At 39.5% G+C, this 21001-nt stretch overlaps 1 protein-coding gene across 27 annotated transcripts in view; it reads left to right on the top strand.

Moving 5' to 3' along the window:
* The window catches only part of dlg3 (discs, large homolog 3 (Drosophila)), a 152005-nt gene that overhangs the window by 26546 nt on the left and 104458 nt on the right, over nucleotides 1–21001 (top strand). For 9 of the 27 annotated variants that reach the window (XM_087281751.1, XM_087281750.1, XM_087281743.1 and 6 more), the window contains exon 1: nucleotides 13516–14592. The exons of 15 other annotated variants lie outside the window; for them this stretch is intronic. In XM_087281751.1, coding sequence (XP_087137877.1) covers nucleotides 14233–14592 — 360 coding nt within the window. In that variant the 5' untranslated portion in view covers nucleotides 13516–14232. Of the gene's footprint in view, nucleotides 1–13515; nucleotides 14593–21001 lie in introns of those variants that run through there. 3 more of the 27 variants (XM_087281731.1, XM_087281733.1, XM_087281729.1) reach the window with 1 other exon arrangement.

Raw genomic sequence — 21001 nt, 5'->3', positions numbered from 1 at the left:
TGAATGTGGTGTCGTGTCTTCCACACATTAGGAGGGGTTTGAGGTGGAAGGGAGGGATGAAGAGGGAGCTGCAGAAGGAAGGCGAGTGGGGGAGGATGGGGGAGCGAGGAGAGGCGAGGCGAGGGCCGGTGCAGTGCAACGCAGTTAGAGCTGGAACGGACACCTAGAGCTCAGCCTTTCGCGTGTTGCCATGGAAACTAAATTCCTCCCCCTACTTGCATCCCTACAGACTGGCTGCCTCTCTCGCTTCTGCTCTCTCTGTCGCTGTTTTCCTGTCTCTGTTGCATATTTCTGCATCTCTCATATGCGTTCAGCCACATAAATGTGTTTGTGCCGTATCCGACAGGGCGTTTATGCAACGCTCCAGATGCATGAGCGCATTATTAACAATGCAAAATGTGTGTTGGACAACATAAAGGAATCAGCTTCTGCTGTTTAGAAGCCTCTCTATGATCATGCTTTCTCATTGCCGTTTGTTCATCAGCAAACATTTTGAGTTACCCTCCCCCCAGAGTCATTTTCAGTCCAGTCATATCTTTCTCATGGTTGCGTTCCTGCTTTAGTTCGGTCTTCTCTGTTTATCTTGCTTTCTGGGCCCGATTCTCTTATTCACTCCTCTTCTCGACACCTACAACACCTCACCACGTACACACTGCAGCTAAATTCAGATGCTGCTCCTCTTCAGAGAGCTTAATCCTGTTTTGTACACGTGCAGCAAGTGACAACCACGTTATATGATGAAATTCACTCTGAACAAAGTAAAGAAATCCAAGCTAAACAAAAAACATGCTGCATGATTTGAGGGAAAGAGTTTTTTTCTGATGAACTATGTAATTTCACATTTTAAAATGTAATTTAAAAAAAAACTTGCATTGCTTTATTGTAGGACTACAATATAATTTGGCCAAACCCTTTTTTTATTATATGTTTTATATTTTTATAACTCTACTGGCCGGCTGAATGCTTCATTCTGCTTGGTTAAGAAACAATCAAAGATGTGCAATTATTGCACAGCTAAAGTGCTTCTAAGCATTGTTCAGCAACAACATTGCTTCGATAATCAGTTTTGTTTTTCAATGGCACTTTATATCCTACAACTTGAAGAAGACTTCAAAAGATCCAAACACACAGTAGACTAAAAATGACAAATGGTTTTGTTGTGTTTCCTTGTTGGAGAATACATTCTCTCTTTAAAGTACAACACTTGAAAAGTACAAACTGAAATCAACTATTACTATTAGCTTTAAAAGGATGTTTAGAATTAGCAGTGAGGGCTTGGAATAGCGTTCATGGGAAAATAGTCAAGGCATTTTAAAGGGCACCTATGATGAAAATGATCTTTTGTAAGCTGTTTGGACAGAACTCTGTGTACATATAGTGTGTCCACAGTCATATTGGGGTGATATAAACACAACAAGGCCCTTTTTTATATCCTGACGTTAAATTAGGATCCAAATCCCTCCAATTTTCAGGCCAACCACAACATAGGAGTGCGGTTTCCCCGAACACCGAATTGATTGACAATCGCATAATAACATGTCTCTGTAGTAACGTGTATAATCATATTATCAGTACAGGGCGTGTGCAAAGCAGCCGGGATTAAAAAATCTGTTTAGTTCGCTGTGATCATCAATCATCATCAAATGTGATCAAGAATGAGTTTTACAAGTTTAAAATGTTTTTAAAACAGTGCATGTTTGTAATGAATTACAGCGATTTTAAATCTGTACTCTATCACCACAGCCACATGTCAGTACAATTATAAAAACCCAGTTTGGAAAATCAGCTTTATTGTGTTCAGATACACTGTGATCAGGGCAGAAAATCCAATATTATGAAAGGTATAACACATATTCTGATTGGAGTTTTGAGCTGAAACTTTACAGACACAAAGGGGAAAAATTGATGCTCTTCAAATACAAAAAACTGAAATAAATGATCTGAACAATATATGTTTCATAAAAATAGAATTAGTGGAGTATTTGAGACAAATCGTATGATTGTTTACAACACAACTGTAAAATTATATCACTAATCTTTATGGCTGATCTTAAAATGTTAAAGGATTAGTTTACTTTAAAAATCAAATTGCATTATTATTCACTTATATAAAAACCAATATGAATATCACTCCAAAAATACCAATTTATAGATGCTTTCTAGAGCTTTGGTGTTGCCGCCTTGTTGAATATATTTTTGCACTTTTTGCTGTTTGGCTGAGCACCCATTCAAAGTGATGTGTGTGCTTATGTGCATTTTTTCATTATTAATCCCTTATCCTTGTATTCTTTCAAACCTTTGAGACCTTCTTTCATCTTCTGAACCCAGTTGGAGAGCTTCCTCATCCTCTGTTGACAGCAAGACTTGTTCAAATTCCAGAAAAATACCAGAAAACATCCTCTAAACAGACCCTCTGCTTTTAGTTGTTCAGTTGGAATATTATCAAGCTATGAGAATACATTTGTGTGTGAACATGCAACAAAACAACTTTATTCAACAGATTTTTCTTCTCAGTGTCAGTATAGAGTATGCGTACATGAGAATGCTGTGCTATTTATGCATGTCAAGTACAGGCTACATTTACACTAATATGTTTTTGTTTTAAAACGTTTAAACTACGTTTAAATTAGTAAAACTAAAAAGTTTTACTATACGGTTTCGCCTACAGTTCACACTACCCTGGAGTTTTCGAGGGAGTTTTGGAAACGCTGGGGAGGCCATTTGGTTTTAAATCGCTGCTTCTCCGTGTCAGTGTGGATTGGGGAAAAACTGAGAAAATTGAGGCTTTAGGGGCTTTTTCACAATATTAAGTGCGCAAAGTTCAGTCTTGCATCCTTTCCTTCTACATTTAGACTTTGCAAGTTTGATGAGGAAAACAAACTCCCGAGGACACATCAGATAAACCTTCAAATAGAACAGGGTACTATAACATCATCCGCATCACCCTTGCCTTTATTTCCTACAATATTGGAAATAAAGGCAAGCAATCAGTCAAAAAAACAGAATCAGTGGATGTGGTTACATGAATTAACATATTAACTTATCTTTGTGCTCAGCCAAAACACGTTACCTGAGAACAAGTAATAGATTTAAAAGACCAAAGAGTCGTTAGATAGAGATAAGATGAATTAAATATCATGTTTAACAACTATAGTGAGATGAGATCCAGCGGTATATCCTTGATGAGCTGTCCAACCTGCGCTGCTCTCACCTGGGGAGGTGTGCTCAAAGCACCTGCTGACTGCCTGGGGCTTGGACCTCCGAATACACTGTAGCGCATGCCAGAGTGTGACTGTGATCAAGTGATGTGCATTTTCAAAGGTGCAGTGTGGACGTTGATTGTTTTCATTCTAAAACGCAGTTTTAAAACTAAAACGTTTAAGTGTAAACGTATCCTCAGTCACTGTGATTTTACCTAAAATATTTTGTCTGGGGATGTCAGGGGTTTGAATCGCTATGAGGGTTAGAAATTAGTTACATGAATTTAATTTTGGGATGAGCTAACCTTTTAAACAACCTAAGAGAAAGTTAGAGGAACCATTCTATTTCTATAATGTAAGTGTTTCTTATTGCCACCTTTTTCAAACTATTACAACATTTCTTAAATACCATATCAGGCAAAATCATAACTTCATATTTATGTTGATTATTATCTGTCTCTATATTTTAGGTCATTGATTACATCTGTCTTGAGCACAGAAAAAGGGGCTTGACTTCATATCATTATTTTAATACAGACATTATTCGAGTGTGAACAAGGCAATTCAACAATCTTGTCAATGGAAAACACTGCCTCCATGATCGTACCCTCAGAGAACGATAATTTAGGGGATTCGTTCCTGCATTTCAATGCGGCTGTCAGTCTCGCACCTCGCAGTGTGTACGTGGCCCTTATCAGACTCTCCCCTCTCCTCAAGACCTCTCAGTTCCTCAGTTATTTCGCAAGCATCTCATATTCCCTTTCTCTCCTTTTCTCCCTCTCTTTCTTTCTCTCATTTCCCTTATCATTACGCTGTCAGTTGGATGTGCGGTGTTTGGTGCAGCAGCTGTTTTCTGTCACCAGGCCTATTAATAGGAGTCACAGCCTTCACATGCACTTTAGTTTATTGTGTCAGTGTGGAGGAGCAATGAGTTACGAGTGTTGAGGTGAAAACCTGACGCCTAAGACCCTTTCTTGGCATTGCATTGGTGTAAACAAGCCTCCATAGTCATGTCATACGACTCGATGCATTTATGTGATGCATCACAATTATTGCATCACGTTTATGTAGACTATTCTAGTCGCTGTCTTCAAAAAGCTGCTCTGCACCTGTTTCATACATTCTCTGCAGTTCATTCAAAGGAAACCTTCAAGACTGCAACTGCCCCTTTAAGGCTGCCTGTGTCTCATCTCGCCTTATTTGGTCATACATCCTGTCAGGTGACAAGAGTGGTGTCACATGGGCTGCTATGAGAATGCACAGAAATTCCAGAAATTTTCTATAGATACCTTCGATGTGAGAGAGTATGTGGGGGTTGTGAGGCCGGCTGGGGGGGTTTATGTAATGTGGGAAATGCAGAAACTGACAATGAGGCTGTCAGAGATGAGATACGCCGTGTGTCATCAAGCAGAATCTACAGCCCTTTGTACAACCATCACACAATCATTCCCATTTATTTCATCAATCAACAATATGCTCCCATCGAATTCCTCAAGAGCAGTTCAGTGGTTTATTTACTTATTCATTGAGATGTGGAGCGTATATACTTACATATTCATTTTAAATGAGTATGTGTTAAAGAGTTAAAGAGCCTTCTAAACCATACATGCTTTCTTAAATTGTCTCTTTTTTTATCCATCCATCTGTACATCTGATACTTTTCTTCATTCAGCCTGGGAGGATGCATCTGTCTCTACCAACACACAGTCCCTCGCTCTCTTTTTGTGATTGCTTGCAAGGCTGCAGATAGAAACACAATCTTGAATGCATGTTTAAATTGAAATTAAACACTAATATTTATTGGATCTCCTCTCATTTTGCACCATTTGCAAATGCAGTTATTGTTGCAAGAAAATCTTAGATGACATTTAAGAAACACTTAAATGTTATGCGCAACGCATTGCCCCTTTGCATGCATTAAGCTATACGCATTTTCGTGATGCAATCTCTTTGAATCTCCTTTCCGTCTACTCTCAATAACGTTCTGCTATTCTAGCTAATATTGATTGACTTGGCCAAGATTTGATATTATGTAATTCTTTAAGGAGCAGAATTTTTCCCTGGAGGTACTAGAAACGCCCACATGCACTCACATTCTGGAAGCAACCGACACAAACACATGACATAGTGCAAGCATGTAGTGCATGCATATAAGCACGCTCTGCTTCCCCGCCATCCGCTTTCCTCTTCATCCTTGGCCAGCTACATTAAAAAAATATTCCTCTGTGGAAACCATGGGAGTCTGCATCCTATATGAGATGGGCTGTATGGACATGGGGAGCGGAGGGAGCAGGGTGGTCGCAACATGCGCCCAGTCATGTGTGATGTGATGAATATGCTTGTATTGCCTTTTTTTCAGCTGCCCCAAGAATCACTTGTATGCTCCCCATTGGCTTTTTGGACATGTTAACATGTGCTACTTGCAGCGTTTTGATCTTTGATTGGCCTTCCTCCTGGAAATCTGGAAAAGTTTGCCTGAATGGTATATAGCGTGGTAATGAAGTGAGTTACCGTTGCATATAATTAAATGTGGCTGAGCCTGCTGTTTGTGCCTCCTGGTGGGGTCAGAATAGAATGGTGTGCAGTGCCTATTAGAACTGACTCAGCCACAAAAACAAGCAAATTCACACGTGCATACACAGAAATGCGCGCACACACACACAATTGTCCATGCGTGCGTGTAGTCACAACAGCAAACACCCAGTTGGTTTCTAATGTTGAACAGGAATATACATAATCAGGCTGTTGACGTGATTATTTATACAGTTGCGCCATTGTTGAATTAAGCCATATATCTTCTACAGAATTCTGTTCAGCTGTAGATGTTATGGGTATAAAATTTAAATTAAACTTTAAAATTAAGTGTCAAAATTTTAAAAGTATTTATTTTTTTGCTTTGTGTTGTAAAAGACATCTCTTTCTCTTTTATTGGTACTTTAGAATGTTTTAGGCATTGGCCGGTATAAGATTCTGGCGTATGCTAAAATCTTAGATAAAAATATCACGGTATCACAGTATTGGGATTACTTCTCCAAAGTATGTTCTTTTTAAATGTCTTTATGTTGTTGAATTTTAGGAAACAACTAAACATTTTAGTTTTTCAAATGTTTCCTGAATTGTGAAATCATGAAGCTTTTGATGCAGATGATTCTGTGCTGCTGAAGATACTGTTGCTCTAAAAGACAAAAATAATGTAGAAAGAATACATTAAAAAAATTGACATATAGACCTTTTTCTTAGAATGCAAAATTACCCATTATGCTTTGCGTGTGGCATGATAACCAGCGATCGTACTCCATAAGATCTCTGGATTTCACTCTCTATAACCATGGACTACAAATCCGCCATTTCTGGACTACATTTTCATACATGCACTCCGGTCACACTCACACATGCTTCCTCATCTAGACTGATTACTCGCACCACCTGAGGATTGTCAGAGACTGATTGCACACACTATTTAAGCAGCACACTCACTCACTCCCATTGCTGAGTCTTTTTAACTGTAATAGTAACACTACAACGCGTTTTCCTTGTCTTGTTTCTCCGTGTTTTGACCTTAGCCTAGCTTATCCTTTTAGCCTTGTTTGCCACCTGCTTTCTGACCTCCTTGCCTGTTATTCGACTTCGATTCTGGACTGTCTGCATATATCTGTTTGCACCTGAATTGACCTTTGCTTGCCTGACTACTGATTAAACCTGCATTTGGATCCAAACCTCAGTTGTTTGTGTCACTCCCCGACACTACAGCGTGTATGCATAAGGAGGATGCTTAGAACTTACATTTGGCAGCCACCGAGTCACTGTTATTGCGCTGTGTCGCCGCACCCTCAGCCCTTGGATCGACCCCTCGTTCCTACAGGCCGGAGTGCCTCTAGGACAGACGTCCAGTCATGTTGTTGTTTCAACAGATGCTTCCAACACGGGCTGGGGGGCTGTGTGCTGCGGGCATGCAGCTGCAGACCTGTGGAAAGGAACCCAGTTGCATTGGCATATCAATCGCCTGGAGCTGTTGGCAGTGTTCCTCGCTCTCCACTGTTTTTTCCCGGTGCTGGAGCAGCAGCATGTGCTGGTCAGGACGGACAGCACGGCGGCGGTGGCGTATATTAATCACATGGGGGGTATTTGCTCTCGCCGCATGTTTCAGCTCGCCCGCCGTCTGCTCCTCTGGTGTCATCTGCGGCTGAATCGCATCATTCACAATTCAGGCAAGCTCAACCGTGCAGCCGATGCGCTCTCACGGCAGCTGTACATCCTGGGGAATGGAGACTCCACCCCGAGTCTGTTCAGGTGATATGGGCGCGATTCGGGGAAGCCCAGATCGATCTGTTTGCTTCCCCCGAGATCATTCATTGCCAGTTGTTCTTTTCCCTGACCGAGGGCTCTCTCGGATGCACTGGCCCACAGCTGGCCTCGGGGCATGCGCAAATATGCATTTCCTCCAGTGAGCCTGCTCGCGCAGTTACTGTGTAGGTCAAGGAGGACGAGCAACAGGTTGCTGGTTGCGCCCCTCTGGCCCATCCGGACCTGGATGTCAGAGCTCCCCCTTCTCGCGATGGCCCTCCCTGGAAGATCCCTTTGAGAGCTCCTACTCTCTCAGGGACAAGGCACCATCTGGCACCCTCGCTCCGATTTTTGGAACCTCCACGTGTGGTCCTTAGACGCGAGGAAGACTTAGGTAACCTACCGATTGCGGTGGTTGATACCGTCACTCAGGCTAGAGCCCCCTCCTCGAGCGCGCCTATGCCCTGAAGTGGAGTCTATTCACTGAATGGTGCGTCTCTCGCAGAGAAGACCCCCGAAATTTGCCAGATCAGCGTTGTGCTTTTTTTACTCCAAGAGAAGCTGGAGAGCAGGCTGTCGCCCTCCACACTCAAGGTTACGTGGCTGGCAGCACCGTGGGAAGGCATAACCTCATCATTCGGTTCCTCAGAGGCGCTAGGCGAATTAATCCACCCCGCCCCCCTCTCATGCCCTCTTAGGATCTTGCCCTCGTTCTCACGAGCCTGCGTCAGATCCCTTCGATCCTCGACTCAGTTTCTTTAAGATTTCTGTCCCTGAAAACAGCTCTGCTGGTCGTTTTGATATCGATTTAGAGGGTTGGGGACCTGGAGGCATTTTATTTGGTTAGTGACTCGTGCCTGTAATTCTGGCTGGCTTACTCTCAAGTTCCTGAGACCCCGCCCAGGATATGTGCCCAAAGTTCATACCACACCCTTTTAAGACCAGGTAGTGAGCCTGCAAGCACTGCCCCTGGAGGAGGCAGACCTAGCCCCTTTCTTACTTTTTCCAGTTTGCGCTTTGCGCATTTATCTGGACTGCACTCAGAGCTTAGATCATCTGAGCAGCTCTTCGTCTGCAATGGCGGTCGGCAGCAGGGAAGTGCCGTATCGAAACAGAGGTTTGCAAATTAGATAGTAGATGCCATCTCCCTCGCCTACCAGAGCCAGGGCGAGCCGTGTGCCCCGAGAGTGCGTGCGCACTCCACTCGGAGCATCGCATTCTCTTGGGCGCGTGCACGCGGCGCCTCTCTAACAGATATCTGTAGAGCTGCGGGCTGGGCGACACCTAATACATTTGCAATCTGCGAGTGGAGCCGGTTTCTTATAGGTATTAGGTAACCCTTGGTTATTGAGGAAACAACTCGGTTAAGGTGTTGAAACACGCTTGCTGCGCCATTCTCCCACGGAGATTCGTGCGCTTTTTCATCTGTCAGTAAAGTTCCCTTTAGGTGAGCCCTGCAGATTCCTCCAAGGCCCCCAGCACTGACTCAGCGGAGGAGTCACTCGCCGGCCCATTACCCATTACCCATTGCCCGCCGGTCAGCCCGCATTTTGGGTATAGGTGCCCGCTATGCGTGATCCCCACTAGGCGATCCTATATGCTTATTCAGCCACGGTGCAGTCCCCCCTCACGGGCGGACCCGTGTCTTCCCTCTCTGCTAACCATCTTATTATATGCGTACTCCCCCTTCTCAGGGCTAGTCCATATATTTTGCCATCTTATCTCCCCATTGGGTAGCAGGTGGCCTCTGCAGCGTCCTCCCTATCTGGACTGCACGCTTTCCCAACGTACTGTCGTATTTTCCTAGAATTATCTAGACGCTTGCGACTCCCAAGAAATATATCTAAATCCGTAAAACTTCTTTGAAGTGGGATAAGTAAGGGCCAGGGATCACGTTGGAAGACCGCGCCTCTCTTTGATGCAGGAGCGCTCACGCTATGTCTGGCTATCCTCTCATCGGAGGCGAAGGTAAGGTGCAGTCATTATGGCGTTTTTCCAGACATTTCCCCATTCGTGGATTACAATCCACTGATAGCATTGAAGTCCCCTACCTGAAGGGGAACACTCTGGTTACTAAAGTATATAATGACCATAATGACTGTTCCTTAGCTGTAAGTGTCAGTCTCTTCAGCTTAAAAGTATGGTGTTTGCTTTGCTTTTCCTGTGCTTAAATGCGGAGCTAATTAGCAATAAGCTCCTGGTGCGCAAGCTTATGCTGCCAACTCATTGGCCCGTTATATACTTTTTCAGACGATTGGGTTTCTGAAACGTAATCCCCATTCGTGAATTAAAATCCACTGAAAGCATTTCCGTTCCCTTCCTCGGGGAACGAGGGTTACTTTAGTAACCAGAGTGTTTTTTATTTTTAATAAATTTGCAGCAATTTCAAAAAATCTTTTTTTACATTGTCATTATGGGGTATTGTGTGTAGAATTTTGAGGAAATAAATTAATTGAATCCATTTTGGAATAAGACTGTAACAAAAAAATGTGGAAAAAGTGAAGCGCTATGAATACTTTCCGGATGCATGATATTGTGATAATTTATTTTATTTTTTTGCAGTTTAAATTGTGTTTTGTGTTTTATATGAAATGTTATATATCAAAGATCTCAATGGTAACTGAAAAAATTTTAAATATAAATAAAAACCTGAAATAGTATAACGGTATAAAAAGCCAAGCTGTAAAATCCAGCTGTAAAATTGTGGCATTTTAGTTTAAGTAACCCTGTCAAAACCCTTAATAAGCGGGTCACTTGGGTCACTAGTTGTAATCAAATGAATATGGATTTTTTTTATGCTGGGGAAATATTGCCTTGAGCTACGCAGATCTTCATCTACGACTGTCAATATATTCAGTAATGTCTTCTCTTTATGTAAAGATGCAACAAGGAATTGTGCAGCTCAAAGTCTCTTAATGTATGTAGATACCAAGGATATCCATAGGCAACTTTATGAAAATGGTGCTGCTAATTTGATGAATGCATTTATCCAGTCATTGTATTGACCTTATTCTAAAATGCGGAAGTGCGCCTGTTTTCGCGATTGTCTTAGAACTTCCGATTCAGTCGCCTATGGGAGAAATGACTAGGAATAATAAACGGCAGAAAATGGCCAAACTACTTGCTCAACAAACAAATGTTTGCATGACTAAACAGACCAAGTAGCATAATATAATAAGAAAATATTAAATTGCAACATCAAGCAGCGTAACGAGCAGTTGTTAACGTCAAAAAATGAATGGAAGTGAATGTGACCGGAAGTCGCGAGACAAAAAGATTCAAATGGCAGCGCCCACTCGTCAGCTGAGAATAAGGTGAATATTACTAATGCAACTGAAGTAGAAATATTTTTGAATAATTGATAAATTAAGAACATTTTAAACCTGCCCTAGAGATTTTTGTTGGAGTTTAAACAGGAAAGTATATAAGAACACACTCTGCAAGGGACCTTAAGCCAGGATTTGAACTCAGGTCACCGTGACCACTGTTACCTTGTGCATGGATTGCATTATTTATAAAATAAATACCCATGGCTTCTGCTGACACACAGGTCTTATGAAGCAAAATGAACGGTCTGTGCAAGAAACTGAACATTATTTTTAACATCATTACTTTAATCTACAGTTTGGCAAAAAAAAAAAAAATTATACAGTACATTAGCAGTTTTAATTGTGCATTTGAATTGCATTATGGGAATTAGATTTTTCCTCCAGCATCTTCTGATATTGGAAAGTTTAATTAAATTTTTAATAGTCTGAAGAGATTTCTGTATTGCTGTTGTAAATTTTGGTTCAAAAACCTGGTAATAAACTTCTGGTGGTTTGGCAATTATTTAATGGACTTAATTCTATATATATTACTTCTTGTACATTATATTGTTTTAAACATCTAAAATGTCAATAAAACTCAAGCTGTTAAACTTAACTTAAATTTTCAGCATCAAAAGTAGCCAAAGCAAAATCAAGGTCCCATAATACTATTCATTACTTCAAATAAACGGGGGGAAAAAATGGATTACAAAATGTGGACTTTTTTACAGTTCATTTGAACAAAATGACATTTTTTATAAAGGTTGCAGCATCAAGGATAAGCAGAAGTACTATTTTAATGAACAATAAAACACACATATAGGGCCTATCATACACCAGGCGCAATAAGATGCAAGATGTGTTTGGCACGATTTGTTGCTTTTTTCAGACCAATGCAACCTTAATTTTCATGTTTTGCACCATGTTGTTTAAATAGCAAATCCATTTGCGCCACTTTGTGGACTCATGGGTGTGCTGGTCTAAAATAGAAGTGTGTTAAGGTGCATTGTTGGCGTGTTGCTATTTTAAGGAACTAATGTAGACTGCTCAGTAGACCAGCTGACCAGCGCAGTGTGTTAGTTGAGCGCCTTAAACATTTACACATTGCTGTATACACACAGGATGTACAGCTATACACAAATATCTTTACAAATGAAAAAAAAAGGATTAAATATTACAAAATTAAATATTTTATTGCATAAATAATAAAACAAGTACCATGCCATTCACCTCGAGGGGCTTTTTTTATTCACGACAACTTACTTTTGTATAATGTTATTATTATTATTATTATTATTATTATTAGTGCTATTTTTTATTTTATGCATATATATTTTTGTTTTACTAAAAACAAGCTTAGATTTGTCAACCTGTTGGGTTTTGGACCATAGGGACATAGGGCGTGTGTTTGGATATAACTCATTTTTTTGACCACACTCGTTGCTGGAAATTAGAACTGAATTTAGAAAAAGTTTCGGAACAAATCTTTGCTCTTAACAAACCAAATTAAAAATGTAGACTAATGGATGTGTTCAGTGGAGTGCGTACAACACTGTTTCCTTATCCATGAAAGTAAAAGAGTAAAGTAAAGTGGCCGAATGGAGGAGGCACGTTCTTCATCTTCATGCAGATAGTCTGTTTAACTGTTTTCTCGCAAGTGAAGTGTTCAGTTTTTCCACTTACAAAGTCCGCCACGTAAATAGCAAATGCGCCATGGCGAGATGCAACTGACTCTTAAAGGGAATGGGAGATGAGCCGCTGATTGGTTTAATTGTAAAGAAAAAGCTCAGCACCATTTCTAAGGCTTAAAGTAAATAAATAATTTCATAATAATGTACAGTACTTGCACATATTGGTCCATTCATTCAATACCTCAATTGTATTGTCATGAGCCACTAGTATTAATTTTGTTGGTCTGTGCTTTTTATTATAATTATTTTTCTTTATTAAGTCATTGGCATTTTATGAATCAAAAAAGAAAACTTGTTTCAGCTAAAAAATTTATTATTGTTTTATTGAAGAAAAATAAAGACATTTTAGATAGACTGAAGCTGGGTAATTTAACAGAAAATTGACATTTTCGGGTGTACTATCCCACATTATTACACACTACAAATATGAATGTTTATAACTGAATATAGCTGTTAGACAACTGGTTATTTCTTTGGAGTCAAATCTGTTTTTGTTTTTGATCTATGAAGTTTCATGGAGATTATAAACAAGCCATATGTATACTAGTTACTAATAGTAATATATATATATATATATATATATATATATATATATATATATATATATATATATATATATATATATATATATATATATATATATATATATATATATATATATATATATATATACATACACACAAACAGACACACACTAGTTAATACTCTTATAATGTAATTAGATTGAATAGATAGGTTTTCTGTCAGCCTCGTATGTTACACGTCTTCAGTATAAACCCTCAAGGCAGGTCTTCAATCGGGCTCTGTGTGCAAGAGATTTTTTGGTGTGCTGGCCCTTTAAGAGCAGTCACTGAAGCAGTCAGCCCTGTGTTGGTGCTGCTGCTGATGGCTGTGCTGTGAGTTGATTGGCTGTGGCTGTCAGGGCTGAGGTGCTGGAGGGATGCTGCTACGCATCTCTCTCTCTCTCTCTCTCTCTCTCTCTCTATCCCTCCCTCTCTCCCTCGCTTGCTTGCATCCCTTCGTATAATCCACATCTAGGGCAAGCAGGCTGAGAGTCAATCCAGTGCTCAGCTTCTCTCTGCAGACTGGGAAAAGAGTGAGAGAAAGAAGGCAAGAAAACGCTTCCAGAAGCAGGAGGAAACGCAGAAGGAAGAAATCTGGCAAGCAGAGACTTTCAGAGGAAGACCTGATCACGGATATCGTTTATATATAGAAATTGTTTATATATATATCTATATATATTTGTACACACGCATATTGATATTTATAGAAATATATATGTATACATATATACCTGTATATAATTGTATTTGTGCTCGTCTGTTTATATTGATATTTTTATATGTACTTGTGTGTGTGTAAATATATACATATATAAACAAATGAATATATATATCTATGAATTTATATACATATCACTGTGAAGCAACAGAAGCAAGAAGAGAACTCGACCATCGGGGCTGGTCTCTGATTCCGAGATCATACACACTATTTTCAGCATTATTTTTCCAAGCCTTTTGCATCGACTGGAGGAAGACTACCAAGCTTTTTCTATTTTTCATCACCCTGTTGCTACCTCCTCATCTCTTTTTGTGGATCGCCAGGAACAAAGAGGAGGATAACAGGGTTTGTGAAGATTTATGCCATTTGTGCTGCCGTTCTGCGCGCTGCGTTTGATCTGAGCAGGCAGCAGCAGCAGCAGTGAGATAGAAAGAGACAGAGAGCGCCGCACCGCGTGAACTAGCCAGCATGCACAAACATCACCACTGCTGCAAGTGCCCAGAATGCTATGAAGTGACCCGCATGGCCGCCCTGCGCAGGATGGACGCCCCAGCATATGGAGAATGGCAGCCCGAACCCTACGGATACCCGGCCGGCTATGGGGGTGGCCAGACCTTACCGCCCCAGACCTCGGGTGGAGGAGGGGGAATGGGTGGAGGGGGCACTTTGGGGAGAAGTAAAGGGAAAATGATGTCAGCTGGGGGTCCTGGAGGTCCCAACCCCAAGAGCCAATCCAAGGGCGGCCCCAAGGTGAATGGTAACAACTCAGGAGGGCAAGGAGGATGGTGGCCCGAGTGCACCTGTTCCAACCGGGACTGGTATGACCAGGTAAATGGCGTTTGGGGGCTGTTGGGGGCACTGAGGGTAGGCAGCAGGCGGTAGGCAGTTGGTGTATGTGGTCTCTAGCTTGAAACCAAGTAGAATCAGCCAGCTCCCTTAGGCTACTAAGCGATGCATCGCTTTTTTTAAGGGATTCATCCAGTGTTGATCCTTTCATACTGCATGTGCTGTAATCTTACAGTATGCTCGTCAAGATTGATTCTTGCAGAGGAGTTTAATCTTCATGTATTTACTGCTCCATCGCTGCTTTATGGTTTCATCAATCCCCTGTGTACATACTTATCTAAACCGTCATCTGACAAGGATTGACAGGGCCGCTGTGACCACGCAACAAGTGAATGTAGCTCCGCCAATTTAATCCAAGGATGGCAGTGACCCTGCCAACACTGCCGCTGACCAGGCGGAACACACGATCAAATCTAATTTCCAACGAGTAATGGATTATTATTTTAGATTCAGGAGGTGAAGATGTTGACAACGTGTGCATTTTCATGTTCCTTTTCAGCCTGTTGAGATACAGCCAGAAGCGAGACGTCGAGCGTTATGCACTGTTCGCCTATCTTTTCAGATAGATTTTAACCTCATGTAGCAGAGCGTATTAAATTGAACCTGGAAACAGAAGCTGTAATTAAGTGAGGTGTGTGTGTGTGTGTGTGTAAGTGGCAGCAGGGGTGGGGGAAGGGTCGCTCTGAATGTATAAAATGGAGGAAGCAGGCTCTCATGTGAGAACGAGCCGCATGCATGCTCTGTGCCTTCGGTGTGCGTGCATGTCTACGGTGTGGGGGTGTGTGCGAGCGCACAGGTTTTTATTGGTAATTGTCCATGGCCGAGGGAGAGAGGATGCAGAGCGAGTGGCGGAGATGCAGAGAAAATGGAGGGTGAGATCTCGGTGGCAGCGAGGGTGAAATTTCACCAAGCGCAGGGAAGGAAGGCGTGAGCAAGGAGCTGACTAATTCTGCCTCCGTTCAGAGGATGGGAAAGGCATCAGTCAAAAGCAGTGCGGTTTTTCACTCATTCGCTTTTGTTTTAATCATGAATTATGCATGCCTTCTTGGCAGCATTTGCTGTAAACTGAATAAATGAACCCTTAAGATCTGACATTTCCTGTTTATTCTCAGTTTCTTCAGTAATTTCCCTCTTATTTTGATGTATGGCGTGCAGCAATGTGAAAATAAATCAAGCAAATATCTTCTCCTGCGCGCCGCACGCAATACCTGATAGGCACAAGCACTCCTAGGGCATATTGATGGAGTGTATGTTTAATTAATGAGAAGGAAATTGTTTAACAGAGGTATATAGGACAATGTCGCTATTAAAGATTCTCGTATGTGAGGAGGAGACCATGGATCATCTTGCTGGTTTCTCCTCCTCTGGTTAGGCTGTTGCCTGTCAAGATTATTAAAGAGGCTTTAGTTATCTTTGAAGGCCTCGTGGATGTGTGTCATTTGCGAAGGCTATCGCTTCTGAGGTACATTTGAATTGGAAGGCTGTGCAGTAAGTAAAATGGAAAAAAGCTGTTTGATTTTTGGCAATCATCACTACAGCAAAAGATAGTGGTAATAATGTGAAAAACAGAGAAATCAGCCAATAAAGACAGGCGAGCTGAGGAAACAGAGTGGGTTACATAAGAGAAGGCAGTTGGTGGGGCTGCAAGAGGAGACGCTTTGAGAGAGAAGCCATGGATTTGTGAGCTAACGCTTGCCCACTGTTTTCTGGAAGGCCAGATTTAACTGCTTTTTAGTGCTTATACTATAATTCCACAGTGATATCTGAAGGAAACATAATATTCATCTCAAGTGAAATCATGTAGAAGCTTCTTATTTGTTTTGTGGCAGATCTACAGATCTGTTTCCTTGCACTCTGTTATTGTGAGCAAATTGCATCACCCCTTCGATTTAGAGCTGTTTTTTACTTTAGTGGTTGAGTGTGTAGGTTTTACACCATTTAAACAGAAAAGGCTGTTTTTTTACATGTTCTCTGAACCGAATAGGTAAATCCCATTGGTTGAGCTAACATAGCTTTAACAGTTAATGTGGAAAACACAGCTTTTTTAGTTTTCACATTTTAATCTATACATGTTAGAAGGTATTTACATGCAATATATATGTCCTCCTGTAAAGCAGCATACTCATTAGATTTAGAATCTGTTGTGGCATCCCATTTGATGTATTTCTGAGTGAAACTGGATTACTGAATGGGAAACAAATGTAGGTCAAGAGTTACTTTGTTCATTTATACCCAATTGTATTTATATGTAGTTGGTTAGATTGTGGAAAGTGGATGTTACATGAGAGAACAGAGCCAGATGATTGGGTAAGAGTAGCTTAAAATGTTACAGATTACAAAAGAAAAGGCTTTTATTCTTTACTTTGGGATAATGTGCAGTGGTGAATTGTGTGCTGCCCGACCAGGAAACATGTATTAGGGAAGTTAATAGGGTCAATTTGGATTTCATGTCATATTTGATGAATAGGATGGTCTGAGTTGATGCGGTCAGCTTTACAGAAGGAATACAAAAACATTATCTTGCCAAAGCAGGGGATGTGTTCGGGAAGAGTATAGGCAGAATGAACCGCTTGTCTCTATAAACCAATTTATCATTTTGTACTCCTGAGCTTCTCGGCACAGTTATGATTAGGGTTAAATAACAAATGGGCCCTACATAATTTATCAGAGGATTTTAAAATTGCATTGGCTGTTTTTCAGATATAAGTAAATGAAGGTATCTTGAGGTGTTGCGTAAGTGTTGTTCTTGCAAGTGCAAACTGTTTCTCTTGAGAATAGAGTAAACAATTAACCTGCTTTTCCTAGCTTTACATAAATAGTAACATTCTTGATTGTGCTAACTAGGATCTACGATGTCCACACTGCATGTGTGCCGTGTACGTGTGCTCATGAACTGCGCTTTACAGATGTTGAAGTGTACTCGAAGATATCTGTGGGATGAAGTAGTAGATTTTAAGAGACTTTACTCCTCAGATGTCCTCAGCTCTTACCCCCAGCTGCGCTACAGACAGCCTCCATCTTAGAGATGAAGCGTCTGCATCATTTCATGAAGGTTTTTTTTTTTGATATGTGTGTGTTAACTCATCCTTGTATCTGTAAAACATATGGAACAGGCTGAAATGATGCAAGTGAGTTGTACGTGACTGTTTTGTGTTGGCTTAGAGACTCAAAAAGGCATCAAAAAAGGCTTAGAGACATCAAAAAGGCATTTTAACTGACCGTTTTATTATTTATAAAACCAGATGATTCGTAGACAGTCATCTTTCTCATTCTGCCTGAGTTTTTAAAAGTTTACTAATAAATCATGATAAATCCTGCATATTAAAACATTCAGTGCCCATTATAATGAAAAGTGAATTTTGAGTGTAAATTCATATATAAATAATTATAAATAATGAATTAATCAACAGCAACGCAAGCGTTGTGTATTTTGTTTGTGTGTTGTATTATTATTTTGGGGGATATTGTGCTTATTAGATGAAATATTAACTGAATAATTGAAGCTACATATCATAAATGAGTACACCCCATTTTGAAAATGAATAGTTTAATCCATTTCTCAGTAAATATGGGTAATATATATTGGTGCATTAGAACAAAACAGATTGATTAAACAGATATATTTATTAAAATAATATTTTTTTGTCACAGAACATCTTTAGAAATGGACAGATAATACATTAAAATTCATGCAAAATACTGCATAAAAATAAAAAAACTACAAAATTTCAACAAAATTGTAGATATGTTTTGTTTCTTTTGATTTTGCTATTTTTGAAAAATTTATTTAATATTTTTCTTCAGGTTTGGCTTCACTACTCATTTAGCTAATGTTTATGCACAAATATAATATTGTAAAGCATCCTACAGAAAACGTTAATTTAAATGAGAGATTTGTGAGGGGTGTACTCTTATATGCTGATCACTGTACATGAATAAGTAGTGAATAATATTTATATTAACAAGCATTTAATTTGTCATTTCTTCTTGGAGCAACATATTGTGCAAAAATGCTTCATTTGTGTATTTGTAATATGAACACTGCATTATATTTATACATTTTCGGTTACATGCAGAGGTGCGTTTCTGAAAACCATACCATTAGCCAACTTAGGTCGCAAGTTCTGCGTTTTCCAAATCCGTCGTTCCAACAAACATTCGCAAACTGCGTCACAAACTTGCCTGCTTGCAACTACACATTTGGAGCTGTAGTTAGAAACATAGTTCCTGGCTGTGTTCTATTCCCAGCTATGCCCCCTATGCCCTATTCATTTTGAACATTCTAACCTTTAAACTTAGAAGGATTTTAAAAATAAGCATTAAAGTCATCACTCTTAGTTGTGATTTGCTTTCAAAGTATTTTTACAGTTCAGTTTTAGCAATCTTCACGTTTACAATTGTGTTGCCTTCGTAGTGCACTTTGAAAACGTTTATGTCATTTTGAACACAGCCGTGGCTCATGACAAAGCTATAGGTGACCTATTATTTAAAAGTGGAATTCATGTTACGTCTCCAAAACTTTTGAAAACAAAAATATATAGCATACATTAATGCTTTTATTTATAGTAGTTTATTTATTAAGTATCTGTGTCATCTGTGTACATGACATGAACCTGTTGGTTAGAACATTTCTGCAGTGGTTTGAATGTGTCAAATTGTAAAAGTTAAAAAATATATATAAATAAACCTACTATCCTACTCAATAATAATAATAATAATAATAATAATAATAATGATAATAATAATAATAATAACGATAATATTATTAATAATAATATTATTATTCTTATTAATATTATTAAAGTAGGATTTTTTAAATTTCCTAATAAATATTAAATTTTATTTCTTAATAAATAGCCTCATTATTTGTTTATTTATTTATTTAATTTATATATGATATTAGAATATGGGTTAGCTTTTTGTAAGTGATTTTATGTTTTTGAATAGAATATGTAATGTTCTCAATAATATTTGTAAAGGAAACATAGATATTCCATTTACATATATTTCAAGTAATATGGAAAGCGAGTGCATGTTTTTACCAAAACTAATTTTGAATTTTTTTTTAAAATGTGTGTGTGTGTGTGTGTGTGTGTGTGTGTGTGTGTGTGTGTGTGTGTGTGTGTGTGTGTGTGTGTGTGTAAAACAATATAATTTGCACAAAGAAATGGTGGGTTTCTTGTCTAAAGAAGTTGTAACTCCACCTCCTTTTGAATGTCATTATGGCCGTTTTACGATATAACTAATATGGTTCAAATGATGGTTCTGCAGAGCAACTACGCTTTTGGGAAACACTCGTCACTACATCGTTCTTTTCCAAAACAATACATTGTACTTTGATAGTTCAGCCGCGAGTTATGTGGTTGTTTGGGAAATGCACCCCAGTATAGTTGTTGTTCATGCAGATTCTCAGTGATTTGCACTCATTTGAATGTAGCATCACAGTGCATTTAATGCAGGAGACTATGTAAAGTGCATTCAGCTTTTTTTCTTAGTTTTCTGTTCATAAAGCATCTCATTAAAGGTGCACCCTGCACTTTTATCAGAGGTGATATTCTGTGCTCTTGTGATCTCAGCAGTAAGCCAAGTTCCTCAGTTGATTATGCATGTCATAAATCAGGAGCAGGGCTAGCGTACGCGGGCGCTTATGGATGAATCGCTAGCTTGAGACATCGCTGTACACAGTAATGTATTAATCAGAGAGGATGCTGGGTTTGTGAGATTTTAGCAAATTGGATTTTCATTTGTAATGTGGGTTTTGGGTTGCAGCAAGGAAATGGGAAGGGGGTTGGGAGTGTGTTTTGTTGTGAAGGAAGATAAGGCTTACCTCATCCATTCCAGACAGGACCAGTTTAGGGCTGGACCCAAGAGACCCTCTGCTTTCCACCAAAACCAATATATGTGTATCTCCGGTGAACATTTATTGTGAGGCCACACATGTCTAGACAAAATAAGAAATATGTATATATTCTTGTTGGATAATTTTCTTGTATAAATTTTGTTGTATTGATTTTCGGCTACAAAGTAACCAGGGGCAGATTTAGTGACCATGGGACCCTAAAATGCTTCTAAAATGCACCTTTTGCACTTTAATTTATTTTTTATTGTTTTATTTAGCTGTTTCTTCTTATATCACTTCTTTTTTTTCTACATTTGTGTAAAGCATCTTGTGAAAATTCTTTAATTATTTGTTTACTTAAAATGAATTCGCAACTAAAAATATATATAAGCTATTTTACTTTTAAAACAAAATCTTTACCTAATTTGACTGCTGGACTGCTCCATGATTGAGGGTGGGGGACACATTCGCTCAGATGTAATAAACATTAAACTTTTACTTTTTAGACACTCATCATACAAAATATGATAGAAAATAATGTTCAATATAATT

This window comes from Danio rerio, chromosome 14 (genome assembly GCF_052040795.2).
Source record: "Danio rerio strain M-AB ecotype USA chromosome 14, GRCz13ab, whole genome shotgun sequence".
Lineage (NCBI taxonomy): Eukaryota > Metazoa > Chordata > Actinopteri > Cypriniformes > Danionidae > Danio > Danio rerio.
The sequence above is the reverse complement of the archived record's forward strand: the minus strand, read 5'-3'. Positions and strand labels throughout refer to the sequence as shown.